Source organism: Furipterus horrens, unplaced genomic scaffold (assembly GCF_987537825.1).
Source record: "Furipterus horrens unplaced genomic scaffold, mFurHor1.1.pri manual_scaffold_1, whole genome shotgun sequence".
Lineage (NCBI taxonomy): Eukaryota > Metazoa > Chordata > Mammalia > Chiroptera > Furipteridae > Furipterus > Furipterus horrens.
This window is the reverse complement of record NW_028327171.1, coordinates 203,550,117-203,572,461: the sequence shown is the minus strand read 5'-3', so window position 1 is coordinate 203,572,461 and position 22,345 is coordinate 203,550,117. Positions and strand designations below refer to the sequence as shown.

Sequence of the window (22,345 nt, the reverse complement as noted above, 5' to 3'; positions counted from 1 at the left end):
GGCGATGGACTCGGAAAATCAAATAGCTTCCCAAAGTGCCTCCTGCTCTGGGTTTGTGAGGAGTGGGGACTGAGTGAAGGGGCTTCGCTCATCTCTACCTGGATCAGGAGGATTCGCGAGTAGAAGAAGAGCCTGGACTTCAGAGGTCATCCATGTGGCTTTTAGCTTGACCTTCTGTGGTCAGCAAGAATTTCAGGGAATGAGAAAAATGAGTGTGTGCCTCTTGGGTCTTAATTATGACGCACCTCTCTCTGGGTGGGGCTGGAGGGCAGAGATCACGCATCTGCTCGTTTGTGGGACAGACACGTATCTAGGGTCTGGTGGATGCTAGACACTGCCCGGGGGGTGGGGGGGTGGCTGGATCCCCTGACCAGCTCTGGGTAAGAGAGAAGTGGTGCCAAGCATTATGGGGACCCAGGTGAAGCTGAGAGCCTGGAAGGGTTCAGGAGGTCTTCAGAGAGAGTGACTCCAGGCAGTGGGGGATGGGCTGAAAGGGTGGGCTCTGGCCTGGGGTCTGAACTACCATTTCTGTGGGTGTGAGGCCCCCTTCTGCCAAGGTGGGTTACCTGAGGACATGAGCCAACCCCCCAAGGCATAAAGATGCTGAAACTGTCAGCTCCCCAATTTTCAGGTAGTTGTGACAGAGCCTGTCTGGCCCACCAAGGCTAAGATATTTACTCTCAGGTTCTTTACAAGAAAGCATGCCTTCCCCGGGTCAGGGGATTTCTGTGGCATCTCCTGGTTCCAGTAGTACTTTGGGCACAGAGGGCACAGAAACAGTGCCTTTGGGATGGGTGTGGCCTGGGTCTTCTGTGGGGTGGGTGGGTGGCCTGGGCTGGATGAAGGGGCTCTTGAGGATACCTTGCTGGCCTCTGCCCATGGGGACTCCAGCGTTGGGTGCCGAGTTGGCTCGTTCTGTACCACCTTGCACCCTGTACTTGGAATAGATTGCTCTGAGCTGTCCCTTTGCAGACATCTTGCCCCGCCCCCATCCCCAGTGTCTGCTGTTGGTTGGAGGGAACTCTGTGTGAAAACTAGGACAGGCTGGCAGCCTCTGGCTGGAGCCGTACACAGAAGCCCTGACCTCTGCAAAGGGCCCTGTTCTGAAAGACCACCCCCTCCCTGTGCCCATAGGCCTCTGGGCCTGGGTGCAGGACGTCAGACCTCAAGACCACTTTAGGAGCCATGTCCAAGAGGCTGTACCCTTGACACCATGGTGATTAGGTTCCTTCCAAAGTAAGGTTTTCTTTGGGCCGGGGGGAGGGGCTGTTTGCTGACTCAGTGACCAGCCCGGTCCTGGCCAGCAGACACTCCAGGGGCCTGGCCGGCCCGGCGCTGCACAGGTCCTTCAGTTGCCCCAGGCTGGTTGTGGCAGATGCCCTAATTGCAGGCAGAGTGAGGGCCTGTGTTCAGTCACGTCCCTCCTGAGAGAGACAGGACTGGTGCCAGGTTCGGAGGTGGCAGGATGACGATCCACCCCTCATGATGTCCCTTGAGATGCCCAGGGCACCCTGCCGCTTCTCCCCATTTCCTACTGAGTTCATTTGGGGGCTGGCCTCGGAGGGGGGAGTCGGATGAGCACTGGCCCGGACTCCAGTCATTTCCCTCCCCAGGCCTCAGTATCCTCATCTGTATGATGGCCTTTCTGGCTCCTGTCCCTCCCACCGCCATTCCTCTTAGGATGTTTTGAACACTGAGTGGGGATAATGGTGTCAGTCTCCAGAGGAATGCTAAGTGTGTCAGGCAGGGAGGTGGGTGTGTCTTGGCATCAAGGGGCTGGGCGTGACGCACTGGCGCAGGCCCGCTGCTAGGCCAGCAGGCCTGCTTCTGGGTCCTGGGTGTGGGGCAAAGCTTGTCCAAACCCTGGTGCTATCCTAAGACAGGGGCGAGGCCGGCTGGAACTCTAGGTCCATAGAGAGCCCAGAGTATAGCACTGCCTGGGGGGCTAGGCGGCAGGGCTGTCAAAGCAAAGCAGCTGAAGGGGATGCCAGCTGTGGATGGGCATCCTGGCTCTGGGAGGAACAATTCTGCGATGGCTTGTTTAGAGGCAGAGCTGGGGTCAGTTTCTGGGAAGCTCCTCTGAGCGAGGCCATGGTTAAGGGTTCTGTGGGGTTCCCACAGCTTCTCCAAGATGCTGGGAGGAGGGGTGAACATGGGCAGGCAGGCGCCCCAGAGGTGCCCATCGTGTGCTTGGCTGTCCCCTGGGGGCTGTCCCCTGAGGCTGGACTCTGGAGAGGCAGGCTCCCTGGCAGGTTGGATGGGGTCCACATTTTATCCTATAGATCTGTGCTAACTCAGTCTCTGTCTCCTGGCTCCTTCCAGAGCCCCGGAGCTACGTCGAGTCAGTGGTGCGGACGGCGGTGGCTGGGCCCCGAGCTCAGGACCCTGAGCCCAAGAGCTTTAGCGCCCCAGCCGCCCAGGCCTATGGCCACGACACACCCTTGAGGAACGGGACCCTGGGCAGCTCCTTTGTCTCCCCCAGCCCGCTCTCCACCAGCAGCCCCATCCTCAGCGCTGACAGGTAAGTGGGGAAGAGGAGCACGTGGGGTCGAGGGGTGAAAAGCTACACCTGGGACAGCGTGGGTGAGGCCCCTTGCATCCGCTCAGGGTGTGGACAGGCAGAAATAACATCCAGGTTGCGGTCGCTCGAAAACTAGTTCATCAGAAACCTTGAGAGAGCATCCCCTGAGAGCCACGTCCCGTGGGAGCTATAATCGCCAGGCTGAATTCAATTCCACCATCTAGAACTGCTGGAAGGAGTGGGGGCGGGGGGTACATGGTGGGTATGAAGGTGAACCAGAAGCGCTCCTTCCCCACGTTAAATCTAACAGCAGTAACTGCTATGTAGCAAGTGCTTCTTAAGCGCCAGATACTTTGCTAAATACGTCTGATGGTTATTTTATTTAATCCTCACAGCAGTCTCATGAGGTAAGTACTCTTATCATTCCCACCTCCCAGAAGAGGAAACTGAGGCACAGAGCAGCGAAGTGGCTTGCTCACAGTCCTGCAGCTGAACAGTAGCAGAAGTAGGATTCAGACCGAAGGCACCTGGTTGGGAGCCCATATCTTGGCCTCCTCTCCCCCCGACCTGGGTCACGGTGCCTGTCACAGGATGAGTCAGATGTGCCCAGAGCAGACATATGAGTAAAGTTCTTGGAGCTCAGAGCAAGGGGCTGTGGACCTGGCCAGGGGCACAGGGAGGCTTTCTGGGGGCTGGAGGTGTTTGTGGCGAGGCCAGAAGGTTGCACATGGTGTTGAAAGGTGAGGCAGGAGGAAGAAGGCTTTCTAGAAGGACAGGACAGAGGGCTGGTGGGGCAGTGTTTGGGGGGTGCAGCACTGAGGGCTCACAGCCACAGGTGAAGTGTGTCATTGTGGGGGGCAGGTGAGGAGCGTCTCTCTGGGGTGCGAGGAGAGATGTCTGTGGATGTGTGGCTGTCATCCTGAGTGGGTCAGACAGAGGAAAAGCTGGAACCGGGCAGGGGAGGGCCCTGAAGGGGAGGCCCCCCATATTTGCGGTGCAGGGAGAAGCTGCTGGGCTTGGGGAGGAGGAAGAGGATGTAGGGGAGGGAGCTTGAGATCAGCCCAGGCAGGGCACAGGGTGGCAGGCGTGGGAGAGGAGCTGGCTGCAGCCAGGACCCTCCCCCTGGTGGGGAGACTGCTGCTACCACCCCTTCCCACACTCACTCCCCTCCACATCCTGGGATCCCAGGGCGCTGAAACCACTCCAGCTACCTCTTCACATGTCCACAGGCCCTGGGTGGGCGGGCAGTCCCTCATTGGCCCGATGCAGTGCACCTCCTCCCAGGTCAGGGTGGGTGGCTGGGTCAGCAGAGGCAGTTTTGCCTGAATTCTCGAGTTTTGGCACCTCAAGCCCAGCATGCACCCTCAGTTCACCTTGCCCTCCCTCCCAGACTCCTGATGGGGCAGATGGCTCTGTGCCTGGGAGGTCTGCCTCTGGGCAGAGGGCATGGTCTTCTAAGGAAAGGGGCTCTTCCCCACCTGCCCAGCCACATGGCTGGTGGTCAGAGAGCCTTGACATTGGGACATTGTCACTGTTTCTCACTGACATTCCTCTGGCCGTAGTCTTGGCTCTTTTCAGGGCTTCGGAAGCTAGTGTTTCTCCTCTGGGATTAATCTCATAAGACTCCATTTTGGTGTCCCCCAACCACCCTGCCCCGCTCAGCCTGACGCATCCTCCCATTCCTCAGAATACAGGTTATTTCTGGCAGAAAGTGGCTGTTCCGCTCTGGCCCCTTCTGTGATGTGAGGTCAGCTTTGTCCTGGCCTGGCCCCTGACTTCTCCCTGCCTATGGCTCTTGCCTGCCCCACCCCCCACCTCACATCACCCGAGGGACCCCAGCTTATCCTACCCAGCCTTGAGAATCCCTGCAGGTTCCAGCTCCAGGCTTGGGCCCATCGTCTTATGTAAGAAGCTGCCCCACCCCTCAGGGTTCCTGCTGCAGAGGCTCTCAGCCTACAGCTGCTGCTTAGTTGAGGTCCCTGCCAACCTTTGTCTCCCCTGCCATGTCATCGAGGGATAGAAGTTTGTGTCTGGAAAGAATCAGGGTCATCTAACCCCGCCCCCCTCATTTTTTTCACATGGGAAATCTTGAACAGCAGAATCCAGGTTTCCCAACTCACAGGCCATTGCGTTGTACTTCTCTATGGACTTGGACTTAACTTCAGGGTAGAACCTTTGATTTTGGTTATCCTCCCAGGTACAGTCTCTCTGAACTAAATTTCACCAGTCTAGAATTGGGTTCAACCTCTGAGGTCATCTAATCTAACTTTCCATTGGAGGATATTCCCTTCACAGTATTCAGGTCAAGAGGTCAGTCAGCCTCCGCTTAAATGCTCCTAGTGATGGGAGTCTCATTACTATGCAAGGCAGCTTGCTCCATTAGCGGCCAGATTCGATGGCTGGAAAGCAGACTTTATAATGAGCTGAAATCTTCTATGAGACTTCCTTGTCTTTGCTTTTTGGAGCAACCCAGGACTGAAAGCCCAATTCTAACACTCTCAACATTTAAAGATAATGATGGCACACCTGGGGAAACTGAATCAGGTAGGGATACGGCCAGTAGGAACAGGATCCAGGTGGTTTGAGCCCCTTCTCCAGTGTTCAGTGATACTGGAGTTGGCAAGAGGACAGCTACCTTCAGCTTCTTTTTAGTTTATTGAATTCATTGGGGTGACATTGGTTAATTCTATAGGTTTCAGGTATTCAGGTCTGTAATACATCATCTATATATTATATTGTGTGTCTGCCACTCCAAGAGAAGTCTCCTTCCATCTCCACTTATCCCCCCCTTTACCCTCTTCTACCCTCCTCAACCCCCTTCCCCTCTGGTCATCACCATACTGTTGTCTGTATTTATGAGTTTTTTTTCTTTGCTTAATCCCTTCACCTTTTTCACCCAGCCCCCCAGCCTTCCTTCCCTCTGACAGCTGTCAGTTTGTTCTCTGTATCTATGCCTCTGTTTCTACTTTGTTTATTTTGTTCATTAGATTCAGTCATTTTCAGTTACGATGAAAGAGAGCTCCTCGCTTTGACTTGTGGTTCAGGAGACAGAGCCGTACAGTGGGAAAAGCATGTGCTTTGGAATCAGGCACAGCTGACCTGAAACCCTGGTCTTTTATCAGCCATGTGATCGTGAGCCTGTTGCTTAACCAACCTGAGCCTCAGTTTCTTATTCTGATGGTTCCATGGGGTGATGTAAAACCTTTGATATTCCCGTGCGTGCAAGTGGAACTTATTATTGTTATTAGTAGGGAGAGAAAGATCTGAGTGTTCGCTGAAAGCCTGTTCTTCATTAATACCATCTGCTGACATCTCAATCTGCCCTTTCTCTCTCTAGCACTTCAGTGGGGAGTTTCCCATCAGGGGAGAGCAGTGACCAGGGCCCCCGGACCCCCACCCAGCCTTTGCTGGATTCTGGCTTCCGCTCCGGCAGTCTGGGCCAGCCCAGCCCTTCGGCTCAGAGAAGCTACCAGAGTTCTTCTCCTCTTCCAACCGTGGGCAGCAGCTACAGCAGCCCCGACCACTCACTTCAACAGTTCAGCTCCCCAGAAAGCCAGACGCGGTCTTCGTTCCATGTGGCTGGTGTGCACACGGTACCCGGGAGCCCTCAGGCACGCCACAGGACAGTGGGCACCAACACTCCCCCTAGTCCTGGCTTCGGTCGTCCAGCTGTCAACCCCAGCATGGCTGCCCCCAGCAGCCCCAGTTTGAGCCACCGCCAGGTGATGGGCCCACCAGGAACTGGTTTCCATGGTAACGCAGTCTCTAGCCCCCAGAGCAGTGCAGCGACCACTCCAGGAAGCCCCAGCCTAGGCCGACACGCAGGGGCCCATCAGGTTTCAGGCCTCCATGGCAGTGTGGCCACCACTCCAGGGAGCCCCAGCCGGGGCCAGTACCCTGGGGCCCATCAGGTCTCAGGTCTCCATAGCAACGTGGCCACCACTCCAGGGAGCCCCAGCCTGGGCAGACACCCTGGAGCCCACCAGGGCACCTTGGCCTCCAATCTCCATGGAAACACAATAGCCAGCCCTGGAAGCCCCAGCCTGGGCCGTCACTTCGGAGGGTCTGGATCTGTGGTTCCCGGCAGCCCGAGCTTGGACCGGCATGTGGCCTATGGTGGCTACTCCACCCCCGAGGACAGGAGACCAACGCTGTCCCGGCAGAGCAGTGCCTCCGGCTACCAGGCTCCTTCCACACCATCCTTCCCTGTGTCCCCTGCCTACTACCCGGGCCTGAGCAGCCCCGCCACCTCCCCCTCGCCGGATTCAGCAGCCTTCCGGCAAGGGAGTCCAACACCGGCCTTGCCAGAGAAGTGGAGGATGTCCATGGGAGACCGAGCGGGCAGCCTCCCCAACTATGCCACCATCAACGGGAAGGTGTCCTCCTCGCCTATTACCAGTGGCATGTCCAGTCCCAGCGGGGGCAGCACCGTCTCCTTCTCACACACTCTGCCTGACTTCTCCAAGTACTCCATGCCAGGTGGGCCTCTTCTTCACTCCTGCGCCCCCCGCTGACGGGTGAAGTCCATCAGTTAGGATACCCATCCTGTGCTCTGTTCTGGCATCCTCTGGCAGACAACCGTGGGTAGACCGCTGCCATGTGGGCCTCAGATGCCTTATCTGTATAATGGGAGTTGGAGGCGTCCTCAAAGTAAATGAGCTGTGGCTGTAGTGGCTGTGGATGCTGCTCCTGCTGCCGCTGCTGACAGTGAAAATACTACTGATAGTATTATTGTTATGATTGTCATAGCCACTGTCACTTGTTGAGCATGCGCCATGTGCCGGCCTCTGCGCTAAGTAGTATCATTCATCCGCACAGCCACACACGAGGGAACAGGCTTGGAGGGCTCAGTCATTCGTCTAGGTCAGACAGTTAAATGGCAGAGCCAGGCTGCCGATCCAGGCCCATGCTACCCCAAACTAGTGTTCTTAAAGCATTACTGGAGTTGTTTTATCATGCTTCCCTATCTTGAGGTTGATGGTAATTTAGCATAGCTTTGACAATCTGCCTTCCAAACCTGTACCTCCATTCCTTTGCCAGCCTTTTGTTCTCACCTTTTGATCCCCACTGTGCACACATTAACTAACAGATGTGATATGGGACAAGGCCAAGGGCTGGGCCTTTCTTTGGAGTCTAGTTTCTACCAACCCGGTTTCACTGAGGCCCCTGCAGGTTTACACACTGAATTCTTCACTCATTACCAGAACTTGGCCCCTTTACTTTTACTCAGAGGGCTCATTATCCAAACACGAAGATCAAGGCCTCAGCTGATTTACAGCTTCTCATCCAGACCTGGAACCTGTGTGTGTGCAGAGGGGCCCTGGGTCTCTGAGGCATTCTAGGAAGATTGAGAATGTTTTGGGCAGCCTGGAACAAGCCCCAGTTGCCCAGAGTCTCAGTGTGTCGCTACCAGGCCCTGCCAAGCCAGGACACTTACGGCGACCCTGCACGCCCCTGCTTCCTGCTGCCCACCAGAGACATCTGGTTCCCAGTCCCTCTCCTTGGAGGATGCAAAATTGCTAGTAGTTGGGACATTTCCTGTTTCCCACCATCTCCCTTTCTTAAAATAGCCATTGGAGTCAACACAGGAAGGCACATGTGGCTGCTGCCGCCTCTGACAGCTCGTTAGATAGGCCCAGCATCAGCGGGGCTGCGGCTTCAGAGCAGAGAGAGGCAGCTTGCAGCAGCTGAATGGCCCAGCTGCCGAGCCCAGAGGCCCCCGTCAGTGCACAGCTGAGGGGGAAAGGAGCTGACCTAGCCCTTCACTGTCCTCCAGAGACAGATCCCAGAAGCCTAGCCGAGTTTAAGTGACACGTTGAAATTGACTCAAGTTCTGCTGCTCCCACCTCTCTTAGGAAGGGAGAGGAAACATGTACCATTGGAATATTCCCTTTTTCCTCTTTTTGTTTTCTGTTGTGCCAAAGATGAAGGGAGAGGTTGGAGAGTGAGAGGCACACATCCTAATCCCTAGCCAGGAGGATATGGTATAGCTGGCACTGAACTGGCTGCCGGGTCTTCTCACCTGCGAAGGCCTTCCAGGAGCCATTCAGTTAACCATAGAAAGGCTCACCCTGTGGGCTGGGACAGGTCACTCCCTTCTCTGAGCCTCACTTTCCTCGTTTGTAAAGTTAAGGCATTGGACTAGATACTGTCAGAGGTCCTTCTAGAACCTAATGTTCTATGAAATTATCCTGGGTCTGCAGAGAGTCTGGTGGGGAGGAGGTCTGCGGGAGAAGTGGGTTATGCAACACATAGGAGATTATCTCCTAAGTTCTAGGCCAACCCTTCCCCTATTTGTCTCAGAGCAGGCATGACTTTTTTGCCCTGTGTGATACAGATCTCAGGGTTTCCACGTGGGGAGTGAGGAGGGGGTCGGGGAGAAGTGGAATGAACCGTGTCTTTCTGTCTTGGTCCTCAAGGTTCTTAGGATCAAGGTGGGAGGAAGGGGCTAGAGGTGGGATGTCTGAGCCTGTGAGAGAAGCTGCAGGAAGGGTTTAGTCTGAATCTTCCAGAGAAAGGGGGCGGTGAGGTGAAGTAGGGCTTTCGTCGGCACAGTGACAATGCTGTGCCGGGCTCTTGGACAGGGGAGCAGCTCTGTGACACATGATCAGTGGCGGCAGATGGAAAGGATGACAAAGTTGCTCAAGGTCCCTTTTAGCCATACTGTGATGATGTTTGCGGAGACTGACTTTCTGTTTAGTACCTAGGACAGCATAGCAAAGCAGCACAAACTTGGTGGCTGAAGACAGCAGAATTGATTCTTTCACAGTAGTGGAGGCCGGGAGTCCAAAATCAAGGCGTTGTTGGTTCCTGCCGGAGGCTCTGAGGGATAGTCTATTCCAGGCCTTTCTCCTAGTCTCTCGTTGGGAGTGCATGGTGTCCCTTGGCTGTAGACACATCTCTCCAGTCTTTGCCTCCAAGTTCACATGGCCCTCCCCCCTTGTGTCTCCGTCTCTTCCCCTCCTCTTGTAAGGACACCGGCCATATTGAATTGGGGCCCATTCTAATCCTGCATGACCTTATTTTCATTTGATTATATCTGCAAAGACCCTATTTCCAAATAAGGTCACATTCACGGGTACCGGGGGTTAGAACCCCCATATTTCTTTTGGGAGAGGGACATAATTTAACCCGTAACACTTTTTTTCCTTCTCCTTTAGACAATAGCCCTGAGACTCGGGCTAAAGTGAAATTTGTCCAGGACACTTCCAAATATTGGTACAAGCCTGAGATCTCCAGAGAGCAGGGTGAGTGCTGGGGGGTCCTGGGGTCTATTGGAGGTTACAGTTGGCTGCTAGTAACCACGAGGCCTCCCTCGGCAAAAAGTTTAAGTAGACTCCTTCCTTAAGCAGGACGTGGCGGTCACAGAGAGAGGGGGCTGGGATCAAGGTCAGGCAGGAAGAGCAGTCCCCATGGTGAAGTGTGGGGGAACAATGGCTGTAGATGCGCCTTTCAAGGATCCTTAAAATCAGCAAAGTCTTGGTTTCCTGGGCACAGTGAGAGGCTGGCCAAGATAATAGGAAAACTTTAGCTCCCCATCTGTATGATGTGGGAGATTTTTGTACATTTTCCAGACAAACAAAGTTGGGATTATGGGGATGGAGATGGGACGACTTCAGGCCCCCAGGGAAAGTCTGTGTGGAGACAGGACAGGGTGTTGGTGACTCTGGCCCCTGGGTCACATCTGGACTACTGTGTTTGTGGCCACTTTTGTGTTGCAGTGGCTGAGTTGAGTAGTTGCAATAGAGACTACATGACCTGCAAAGCCTGAAATATTTATGTCTGGCTATTTACAGAAAAAGTTTGCCAACTGGAGTACAGAAGGACCCTTAAGAGTGTTGAAATTCTCACTTTAAAGAATCTCTCATCACCTAAGAGAGAATGAGGTTCAGGAGGCCTGAGAGACTTCAGGGAAGCCAGTGCCATTGATTTCTTATTTCCTCTTCTCTCCTCCTCTGCTCCCAAAACAGCCATCGCCCTCCTCAAGGACCAGGAGCCAGGGGCCTTCATCATCCGTGACAGTCACTCCTTCCGAGGAGCCTACGGGCTGGCCATGAAGGTGTCTTCTCCCCCTCCGACCATCATGCAGCAGAATAAAAAAGGTAACACTGTCTCTTTGAACTGTGCCTCAGGACTAGGTGATTGCTGAAGCGCCAGAAGGACCTGGGGGCTTGGCAGGTTTCTAATACTCATAGGAGCTGGTTCCTGCTAATTAGACTCTTGGTTATGGTTGGGGGTCAGAGAATAGGGAAGCTGGATTATTGGGATTCTGTGATTGCATTTCCTGGAGGGGAAGGGAGAGTTGTGATCTATCCATTCCAGGGTTCTGGCCTTATTGTCTCTGTGACCCTCTGTCCCATCAAAGCCCTGCAAGCTGCAGAAGTTATGAAGCGGTGGTGGGAGGTGGTGGGTGAACACCACGAGAAATGACCAAACCTTATTTCTTTTATTTTTCATCCCAGGGGACATGACCCATGAGCTGGTGAGACATTTCCTGATAGAGACCGGCCCGAGGGGAGTCAAGCTCAAGGGGTGCCCCAATGAGCCAAACTTCGGTGAGATGTCCCCCCACCTCTCTCTCCACAGTTGACCTGCAGAGTCTCAGGCCTGTTCCAGGCTCCCCTGCCTCAGGTTCTGCCAGTTTCCCTGGTCATAGATGCAGCAGAGAGATGAACTGTGGCTTCCCTTTCTCTATACTGTGGCCCCTTCACTCTGCCAAATTCTCTTCTGTATTTGTCCTACCCCACTGAGACTTGTTATCATTGTAATTTGATTAACAGCCATAACAACAGCTTCCTTTATTGACTACTTCTATGTGAAAGTCACTGTCTAGGTCCTTTATATTACATCTGCTCTCATGACAATCCTGCATGGCAGGTGCCATTGTCTTATTACAGATGAGGAAGTGAAGGCTCATAGAAGTTAGGTTTATCCAAGAACACATAGCTAATAAGTGACTGAGCTGGGATTTGAACCCACTGTCCTGAGAGAGTGCCAGCAGCTGGATGGGGCTTGGAGAGATGTTGGGAGTAATTTTCTATAAAGGAAAGCTGTCATGGTAACCTATGACTGCTAGGGTGAACCTTTGGAATCTGCGTCCTTGGGTCTTGCTAACAAAGAGGGAGTGAATTTTCACTTTTGTTGGTGGGATGTAGGAGAATAATGAAGAAGCTGAACACTATGGCTAGCAGGGAGCGGTGGGGTGGAGTCTTCAGTGCCCCAGCCCACTTCCAGTAAAGCTGCCCCTGACATGCTGTCTCTCCCTGCAGGATCTCTCTCTGCCCTGGTCTACCAGCACTCCATCACCCCATTGGCTCTGCCCTGCAAGCTGGTCATTCCAAACCGAGGTAGGACCCCAACACTCCTTCCTCTCCAAGTGTGCCCTTGAATTGGCCTCCTTCATATCTTAGCCTTGCCAGTGTTCCAGACCTTGAGCCAGGGTTGGAGGATATGGGTCATTTTGCCAATCTGGGGAAACTTGAAACCACTCTTTTTAAAACTTTTTTGTCTTTAAAAAAAAGGAAAAGTTTATTAAAAAGCGTAACTCCAGGAACAAACATAAATGGCTTGCTGGATTGTTCTGGAAAATTCTCTGGAGGCTCAAAGAAGTTCAGATTGAATTCTCAGAATAAGCCTCATCCCAGAAAAGGCGCTAGAAGTAGGAGACAGTCATGGGGAGGACCATGTCCAGAGGATGAGATGGATGTTGGTGGGCAGACCTGAGGGACGGGGGAGGGGAAGGCAGATTTAGGTCATGGGGGCATCCACAACGAGAGGTTAGTCTGAACCGAGAGGAGAGAGCACACGGGAGGGATCTCTTAGAGGAGAGATGGCTGGGCTCTGCAGGGTGTGGGAAGGGAAGGAGATCGTCCGATGTCCCTTGAGTTCTAGTGTAAGTGGCTGACATGATGGTCCCTGACTGAGGGGACATTGGGCTGATAGGGAAGAGCAAGCCCTGTTTTGATTGTGGGAAGTTTGAATGGAACCCAAGAGCCGTGGGAGGTAGAGGATGAGAACCTGGATGAGACACTGTGGGGACAAAGATTTCAGCTTCTCTCAGAGAGGTGTCCCAGCCTTGGAGGATGGCAGATGGACCCCAAAGCTCTTCACAGCATAGCTTCTATTACATCACAGGTAGCTATTCTCCAGCCCCCAAGTACACAGGGCCCACACTGGGGAATATGCTTGACCCTGAACTTGAGATCTAGAAACTGGGAGGTGAGGTACCTTCTCCCTACCTTCTCTGCTCAGTAATAGGATATTCAGAAGTGCCCCTGGGACTTTCTCCTCTCTTGAAACTTCTGGAGTTTTGCCCACACAGAAACCCCCAATATTATTTGATAGTTTCTATGTATCCAATTCAATTCATTGAATTATTAATGATAATTGACCGCCATTATTAGCTTAAAAGTTCAAATACACCTTAAATAGTATTATTAACCATATAATTTAGATACTAATTAAGTTATGTTTCTACAGAATTTACCAAAGCAATTCAGCAATGATAAAACTGATATTTACATTGTATGAACTAGTAGTTCTCAAAGTATGATTGCCAGACCAGCAGCATCGGCACCTCTGGGAACTTGTTAAAAATGTAAATATTCTCCAGCCCACCCGATCAGGATTTCTGGGGTGGGGCCCAGCAATCTGTGTTTAAAAAATCCTGCACATCAAAGTCTGAAGAATGCTGGTGTCAACGATACTCAATTCTTTTTAGTATTGAAATTATGATTGTGCTCCACGAACGGTTTAGTGAGTGAGGGCATTTATTGATCTGCACAGACATCAATGCAGAAGAACAGCACCAACTACCACTTGAAGGTGTGCTTTGTGCCAAGCACTGGACTAACACTGTACACGGGGCATCTCAGAAACCCAATGCAATGCTTCTTTCACCATCATTTCCCTTTTATTTGGAGCATGTGCTGGGCTGAGGGTCTGAACCCAGCTCTGTTGGACTCCAGAGCTCTCAGCCAGTGAGCAATTATTGAACATTCCGACTGGACACACATGTACTGACTGCCAGGGCCTGATATGAAAAGCAGTATCCATTGCACAAAGTATTTGCAGAGCTCACTTTCGGCCCAGCCAGACATGGGCTTCTTTCCAGTTCTAGAGTTTTAATTACTAGCTGAATGAAATTTTTGTCTCAGACCCCACAGATGAATCGAAAGCTAGCTCGGGCCCTGCCAACTCAGCCACTGACCTGCTGAAGCAAGGGGCAGGTGAGTGGCTACTCCAGACCAGATCTCTGCCCTGTGCCCTTCCCTTCTTTCTGCCCCGTCCCCTCCTGAAGGTGCAGGCTGGATATCACTCTCAGGCCCAGATGTCTGTGGGTGGGTACACCACATTTTTGGGTGCAGATGCTTTGGCCTGAGGATGGCCTGAAATTTTGTGCTGCCTTCTTCCTTGAAGAGAGGATCTAGGGACCCTCCCCACCCATTCCAGCCCCCATGACTTCTCCTTGGGTGGGTTTCTTCCAGCCTGCAACGTGCTCTTCGTCAACTCTGTGGACATGGAGTCACTCACTGGGCCACAGGCCATCTCCAAAGCCATTTCCGAGACACTGGCTGCTGACCCCACACCAGCGGCCACCATCGTTCACTTCAAAGTATCTGCCCAGGGAATTACACTGACTGACAACCAGAGAAAGTAAGACTCTTCTGCTCACTTCTGTGTGGGGTTCCCTCCTGTGACCCATCTGTCCTTCCAGTGACCCACCCACTTACCAATTGATTCATCCCTTGTACCCATCTATCTCCCATCCATCCTCCATCTGCCTGGCCACCCAACCACCCATCCATCCATCAATCCATCCATCCTCTTGCTCACCCACTCACCAGTTGGTTCATCCATCTGCATCCATTCATCCCCCATCTATCTTCCCTCCATTTATTCCTTCACCCATTTATGTCTCCACTTATCAACCCATCCATCTACCCACTTTCCATCTTTCTACAGACATGCCTGCATTGGGTACATAGCTGCAAATGCAACTGATATGAGTACCTGCTTTCTAGAGCAGAATCCTTCCTCTCATGTTCTCTCTAATGTGTTCCCCCCACCCCTTTCCTTCCTGCTCCAGGGTCTCCCCACTTCTCTGTCTTCATTGCCAGTGTCTTCCTTCTTTTCCTAACCTCTAGCCTTTGAGAGGCGTTTCTATGACACATCTGCCTGTTCCCATGCGATGCTTACATCCCCAGTGTGGGTAGCTCAGGCTGTCTTGGTCACAAGGGAGAGGCCGTGTTGACCTATGACAGCCACAGATGACGGGAAGGTGGCCTGACTTGTCACTTCATCACTCATTCTGTTTATCCCATGTCTGTGCCACAGGCTCTTCTTCAGACGACACTACCCTCTCAATACCGTCACCTTCTGTGACCTGGATCCACAGGAGAGAAAGTGAGTCTCTTGTAGACAACTTCCCCCTCAGCCAGGTCTAGAACACTGAAGTCTGTGTGTGTGTGCATGTGCGCGCATGCGTGTGTGCACGTGTATGTACATGTGCGTGTGTTTATATTTGGTTCAACTTGAAGATCTGCCTGTGTCAGTGGGAGCATAATTGTGCAGGGCATCTTTCTGAGTTTTTCCCACGATAAGTTTGGAGACCCTCCCAGGGGCTCCAATGCCCGCTTTCACCACCTCTGTCACGCCCCTGACCCTGAATCTGCGTCTCCTCTCCAGCTTGGGGAAAGCTCCTTGGGAGGCAGGCCACAGTTCTCTGTATCCGAATGCTCCCAACTCCTAATGAGGCCCCCCCGCCTTCCCCCAGAGGGTCTGGGCGTGCACAGGGCTGAGCTCTGGGGAGAAGGGGGAGTGGTTCACGCAGTGCTGTCTCTCTCTTCACAGGTGGATGAAGACAGAGGGAGGTGCCCCCGCTAAGTAAGTGTGGCTTCTCCCCTGACTCCAACTGGTTGGTCTCTCTCTGTGCTCTTTGGGGTGGGGTGGGGAGAGCAGGGGCAGGCTGAGAATCCAGCCTGGGGATGGGGGGAGTCACAGGGCAGCAAGGGTCACTCAGCCTTGGAGAAAAACTTGACCAGGCATCCAGGACTTGGCCTTCTGACTCGTCTTGTCACTCCCCTCCCCCCAGGACTAGACCAGCAGGGATCTGGGAGTGGACAGGAAACTGAGAGTTCATTTGAGGCGATGGCAGTGGGGCGAGGATTGTTTAAATAGTCTTTTTTTGCCCCAGGTCTGGTCTCCTTGGTTCTCATTTTTGCTCTTTTGGTGGACTTCTGTCCATACCGTGGCTGGGCTCGAGGTCATTTAACGTGGAAGCCCAGGGGGTCTGAATTCTGGGGTGGCCCTGGGACCTTGAGGTCAATGCTTCCATCCATTCAGCATTTCCTGAGTGCCTCTGAGGAACTTAGCCCTGGGGGGATTCAGACTGACCAGGAGGCCGACTGACCCCAGGAGGCCTGATGCTGGCGAAAGGGATAGGACAAATGTATAAAAACACGCTGCAGCGGTTTTCACACTGTGTTCCAAGGAACCCTAGGGTCCTCAGGTCGCAGCTGAGCTCTGAAGAGGGAGGAAAAACCCTGTTACAATCTGCAGCTATGTATCGGTAGGAATGAGGGTTTTCTAACTATCACAAAGCACAAGGTATCGGAATAACGTGGCTCCGGAAGCTGACATGGACTGCCATTGTGGTCTGTAAGTCCTCATTTTTCTCACTGACTGACCTTATAATGGTAAATGTTATGTTGTTGAATTGATACATTAGAACCATTGTACTGCTGTCACCTTTATCTATTTGGACTTCATATAAAATTGCTTTAGAAAAAGAAAATTTTCACTTCAAAAAAATTTAAAACCATCTCCCGGGTATAGCTCATCATGTCTGTGGCTGTCAGAAAGGAGAGCACGTGGCACAGACTAGGCAGGGACAGATTCCGAAAGGTCTGGGGAAAGAACTTAAAGTTAAAAATGGGTCTTCAAAGACAGGTACAAGTTGAACAGGTAGAAATGGGTGTGGGGGTGGGAGAGAGGCCTTTTCTAGGGGACGGAGAGGCATGGCCACTGGTGTGCAAGCTTCCTGAGGGTAGGATTTTGTCTGTGCATGGGAAGGGCTGATAAATATTTGTCCCACGCAGATATGAGAGGATGAGGCAGGGAGGAGAAGCGTGAGGCCGAGTCACAGTCAGGGAAGAATGGAGCTGACCAGCAGCTAGTTGGCGGGATGAACAGCGGGGTGTCCAGAGGGGCAGTGTGGGACAGATCTCAACTTGCCCCAGGTCACACGAAGAGTTAGCAGCCAGCTGGGAGGAGGACCCAGGTGTCCAGCCATCCCAAAGCTTGTTTCACATTGGCCTCAGCCTCCTCCTGGGCTCACAGGGGTCAGTAGGGTCTCCGTGTCCCTGCCACCAATCCAGAGGCCAGGGCTTTGTGTTTGAAGATGCTCCTGCTCACTGGTCATTGGACCCTGTGAGGGGGAGAGGGGTCAGGGACAAAAGTGGGCTGGTCCCAGGCCTGAAAAGCGTTCTCACTCGGGAACGGGTTTTGTATTGAGCTTCCAGGTGACCTGGCCTTGCTGAATGGGGCACAGGCGTAGGGCTAGGGTGAGGCACAGAGACGCCCGAGGCCCCGAGTTTAAGGAGGTCCTAGATGTCAGGTCCTTGCAAGTGCTCCTCCCTGCCCATGGGGGCAGAGGTTTCTTGCTTGGATCTACTTCCCTAGGCAGAGGAAGGCATTGGCTGCTGCTGACCCTGGAGGTCTTGGAGCTGAAATAAACCTCAGGGGAGGGAGGCAGGGGACTCTCCATCCCGGCAGAGCCTGGCAGCCAGGGTTGGTGTACCATCTTCCCACTCCTCAGAGCCGCTCCCTCCCAGGGCCCTGAGCAGACAAGCAGCTGCCCCGCACCAAGCAGCCCAGCAGGCCTGGAAAGGGGACTTGAGGGCTGGCCATGGACCCAGGCTTTTCCATTTCTTGGGCAGACCATCACCCCAGACCTCTGGCCCAGTGGTTCCCAGCCCCTGAAGTAGCTGTAGTGTGTGTGTACACCCATGCATGTGCGCTGTTGCAAGCTGGACCCAACTTTTCTAATTTTAGCTGCTGTGGTCCAGCCCTAGGGAGAGGGGTTTCCATCGGAATCTCCAGCTGTCCCGATTTCTCCATCTCGCTCTAATTAGCAACGTGCTGGCTGGGAGGGGACCTGAGCTCACATTCTGTTTTCTGCTCTCGTATTTTTAACTCGTGTTTTGCACAGAGAGAATGCCAGCTCCGTCCAGTCTGGGTGCAGAAAGTGGGGGTTGGGAGAACAGGTGTGGGGTCTCCCTCCCCTTCCCATTCTCTGGAGCCCAAGAGAAATGTGGGTTGTGTGTGGTGGAGGGAGGGTAGCGACCTCTGTCCTTCTGCCTCCCGGACCTCCTCCTGGTGTGTGAGCAGGTCCAGCCCTTTGACAGATAGACAGCATTTTATTCTGTGCTCTATGGGTCGGGTGTCAGAACAGTTGGGGAGGGGTGGGGCTGAGATGGACTGGGAGAAGCTCAGCCAGAATGTCCCCATTTTATTTTTGGTCTCATTTCCACCTCTTACTGCCCAGTCTTGTCAATAGCCTGCAGCAACTCCTCCCTGCTGCTTCTCCCCTCTCCTCAAAAGTGGAATGTCTGCCTACCCTAAAACAAGTGACTGCCATCTCTAGTGTCAACTTGACTTTCTTGTCAGTGGAAGAGAGTATTCTCTTTTATGTTCCCTGCCTCCCCTCCCCCAATCCCCTTGCCTAGGAGATGTGGAGGGATGGGGGAGAGAGGTCCACGTGAAGATAAGTTTGCTCACCTGGGTGGCTTCCCAAGGCCTGCCCTCCTCTCACACTTGTCACCCTCTCCTGCCCCTGCAGGCTCTTCGGCTTTGTGGCCCGGAAGCAGGGCAGCACCACGGACAACGCCTGCCACCTCTTTGCTGAGCTTGACCCCAACCAGCCTGCCTCTGCCATTGTCAACTTTGTCTCCAAGGTCATGCTGAGTGCCGGCCAGAAGAGATGAACTCACCCCATGCCTGGGCCAGGGCAGTGGGATGGGACATGGGGGGAGGGGACCCATGAATCCTGACCACCTTTGAATCCAGGAGGAGGACTTTGGGCCAATTTTGGAGAAGGAGAGAAGAAAGTGCGACGTGGGGAGAGGGAAGTGAATTGTGGAGGGGAAGGGGAGAGAGGGAGAGAAGGAAAGAAAAGGATGGAGGAGGAGAACTCGATTCATTTGGGTAGATGGATACTGTGCAACCCTCAAAGCCTTCAAAACTGACCAGGTCCACCTGACTCTCCCCACCCCCCACCCCCCTCCAGAGGATGGAGCTCCTCAAAGGAGGCAGAACTGACCTCCTTGGGAATCCATACTTTGGGGGGGAAAGGAAAAGTGTCTCTCTAGCCCAACTGCTTTGCAACGAGAAATCAAGTTGAGAGAATCTTTTTCCGGCCACCTCTAGGGTACATTGCCAAACTAAAAAAAGCCAGCAGGGGACATCAAGTGGCAGAACTTTTGCTTTTGGAAGCATCTCAGACCTGGGGCACCTAAGGGCTCTTTGCTCTGTCTCTGGTGTGTAGTTTGCGTGGGTCGATATATGGGGTTTATATGTCGGCACCCACATCCTCACATGCTGATTTATATTTGCCTCTCAGCTAGAATTACAAACAGGTGTATACTTGTTCATGGTCCATGTGTTTGCACACGTGTGCATACTATCCAAAGAATAAGGTTAGAGTTGGGGTGACACAGCCTCAGGGAGGGGACATCAGCCTTCTTCCCTGGGAGCACCCAGGAGTATGGGTAACAGACTGTGTCTTGGTCCCTGCATCTGCACTCTGGGGGCCTCGGGTGCTGCCAGCCCCTTTCCTTGACCAAGAACCCAGCAGGAGTGGGACCGGCCACCCTGCGGCATTACCCCTGTTCTGCCGCCCCCACGAGGCAAGACCATTGGTTTGAGGAGGTGGAGACGCGAGTTTCCATAGCCCCGGGGAAGACATCCATCAGCTGCGGATGCTATTGACCTCTGAGTTGTATGGCCCAGCAGTGAAGTGGGCAGGTGGCCGCCCCCCAGCTCCCAGCCCTCAGCCCATTCTCGGGTTCTGCTCCCACACCAGCCTTATCTCAGTCTTGCTTATCTGCATGATGTCTTTCTGGGTGCTGGGGATTGAGCCTTCCTGTTCTGCCCTGCGTCGTTCTATCCTGCAGGGCCCCTGTGTTGGGCTCATCCTGGGGAACCCGCTTCCAAGAGCCCCCTGCTCAGCACGGCCTGGGGGAGACGCCCGTATTCCTTGTTCTCCCTTCTGCGAGCGTTTGGGCTCTGACTTTTGCTGGGCTGTCCAGGGTGACTTAGCAGAGCTCTAGGGGCTGCTACCTGTGTACCACGTGGCCTATGTACAATACCGGAGCCTTACTGTCCCTCCTTCTGCCTTGGTTTCCCCAGCGGAGCCACGCTGCCCGTGAGCAGAGGGCAGAAGGCATGCATTTAGGCCGAAGGGCCTAGAGTCCACCTGGGCAATTGGGAAACCCCCAACCTCCACCCAAGGACTCTAAGCTGGAATGGAAAATTCATCAGGACTCCATTCTTGAGGGGCTTCTTAAGCCTCGGGGGGTCCCCTAGAGAGAGGCATTGTACTGATATATAAATATATATAATATATATGTGAGACATACTGACAGAATCTGTAAGCTAATAAAATATAAGAAAAGGTTAAAAAAAAAAGACTAGGTAAATTGACAAGAAGTATTTATTGTTTTCCCATATTGCTTTATTGCCTCCCTGGGCATAATCCAATTCCCATCCCTCCTCCTACTTGTAAGTGAAACCTGAAATGTAGGGGCCTTTATCCTTGGAGCAATCAGGGGTCTCCTTGCCCTGGCCTTGGCCTTCCCTGAACTTTGTCTGGGGCTCAGCGGGGAGGGTGCGCATATTCCATCCATTCGGCCCCCCTGTTTTCTGGCAAGTACAGGCCTCGGCCATGAGGTCCCGAGATGAGCCCACTCACCACAGTTCAAGCGAGCGTGGGAGCCAGTGGGGGACATGGGTGAGTGCGTGGGTGTGGGTGATGTGTGCGTCTTTTGTATTTTTTTCTCCTCCAAGAAGCTGCATCTGTGTGGACATACTGTTTCAGGGAGTTGGAAAGAAGAGTGTCTCAAGAAGGTGGGGAATAGCCCCCCGCTTCCCAAAGGTTGAAACCTTGTGCTTGGTGACAAAGGTTCCTCCCAAGTGCTCTTCCTTCTGAGGCCTTCAGGCCAGATCCTGGGATTTCCCTCTCCTCATTCCCCACTGGCCCCAGCTCCCTTCCCAGATAGAAGATATTCTACTTCTTCCTTTGTAAATATCTGAATCTCCCCCTGGACAGCCCAGGGATGCTCTTCTCCCGGTCTGGTCATCCTCTCCACGCTGAGGCCGACTGGAGTGGCAGATCATCGGGCAGACCTGGGCCCAGGGTCTGCCTTCTCACGAGCTTTCCCACTGCCCACCACTGCTCACCTCCCAGGCATGGCCAGCCCACTGCACTCAGGCCTGAGCTGAGTGTGACCCCACGAGCAGGACCCAGGGAGCGCCGGGAAGCTGATCAACTCACACCCCGGTGTCCCTCTGGAGGGTGTTGGTTTCCTAGAGTTTGGCCTTTCCAGAAGAATGATGGGAAAGGGCACCCCAGTCTCCACAGTGGCCCCCCCTTTGGGTCAGACACTGGTTGGGAAGACACTAGTCCTCCCATCTCACAGGTTAGGCTTGTGCACCCATGTGCACGTGTGCACACACACACATACTCACACACACAGCACTGCAGTGTATTCTTGCCAAAGATGTCCTTTAAAAGAAAGCACTTTTAATAATTTTTGTTATTATCATGTAAATGTTTATCCTTTTCTCTCTCCCCCCTCCCTCAACACAGTTGCTGTTGTTTATTGTTGAATCTGTTTGTCAGCCAGGAGAGTGCTGTCTGGTCTTGAAAATAGGCTGAGGAGTTGAGGGTGGTAGAGGGTTGGGGAGGGACATGATCAGTTGGTGACTCAGCTAAGTGGCCCCAAGGCTGGCACGGCAATACAGCAGGAGGATGGGCCCAGTGACAGCCGTGTGGCTTGTCCCAGGTGGAACAAAAGGAGAAGGCTGGGCATGGGAACAATGGAGAGGTGACCCCAGAGGGGAAATAGGGAGGAAGTGAGCTGTCTGATCAACCTCCAAGGGTGACTGGAGGCCCCTACCCTGAGGTCACAGTGGCCTGGCTCCCTTATCTAACTAGCCAGGTGTTTGAGGGACAGACTTATCATGTCCTAGGTTTGGGAAAGGCCTTTTGACCTTGGTCCTCTTGGAAGCCTTTCCTGCAGCAGTGCCCAAAGCTTGTGGACTTTCAGGATTCCTTCTTCACTGGGGTTTGAGGAGTCCCTGGGTGTGTCAGAAACTGGCAGGACAAGGAATCTGTTGGCTGTGTAACCATATGCAGAAGCAGCTGGCTGGACAACATGATCCTTCCATAAAGGGGCTGCCAGGAGGGAGAGGAATAGGATGGGCATGAGCAAAGAAAGACTGGGCAGACTCCTCCTGTGATGCAGGGGTATGAAGGAGTCTGGAGGTGGAACAACACCTATGCCCCAGAGGTGCACCACCGCCCTGCCTCCTGGGTCCTTCTCCCCTTCTTTGTGTTTTCCCAGCTGGGGAGATCAAGTGGGCCAATGCCCTGTCCAGAGGTGGCTTCCTGTTCCTGCATCTCCCCACACTTGGGGTCCTTGCAAAGGTCAGAGGCAGAGCCCTGGAGCCACTCTTCACCCAGGTCCAGGTCCCAGAATCCCGAGACTAGAGTCCCCTGGCCGGTGGTAACACAGGACGTGTGTGCGCGTGTGTGTGCAAGTG

The 22,345-nt window shown here is 53.4% G+C and overlaps 1 protein-coding gene across 11 annotated transcripts in view; it reads left to right on the top strand.

Moving 5' to 3' along the window:
• The window catches only part of TNS1 (tensin 1), a 215,614-nt gene extending 193,570 nt beyond the window's left edge, over positions 1–22,044 (top strand). For all 11 annotated transcript variants that reach the window (XM_090283637.1, XM_090283613.1, XM_090283595.1 and 8 more), the window contains 11 exons: positions 2,323–2,521; positions 5,859–7,000; positions 9,682–9,768; positions 10,492–10,623; positions 10,984–11,076; positions 11,791–11,868; positions 13,678–13,749; positions 14,008–14,176; positions 14,858–14,926; positions 15,374–15,406; positions 18,363–22,044. In XM_090283637.1, the coding sequence (XP_090139763.1) occupies positions 2,323–2,521; positions 5,859–7,000; positions 9,682–9,768; positions 10,492–10,623; positions 10,984–11,076; positions 11,791–11,868; positions 13,678–13,749; positions 14,008–14,176; positions 14,858–14,926; positions 15,374–15,406; positions 18,363–18,507 (2,219 nt within the window). In that variant the 3' untranslated portion in view covers positions 18,508–22,044. The remainder of the gene's footprint in view (positions 1–2,322; positions 2,522–5,858; positions 7,001–9,681; positions 9,769–10,491; positions 10,624–10,983; positions 11,077–11,790; positions 11,869–13,677; positions 13,750–14,007; positions 14,177–14,857; positions 14,927–15,373; positions 15,407–18,362) is intronic.
• The last annotated feature ends 301 nt before the right edge of the window (positions 22,045–22,345 follow it).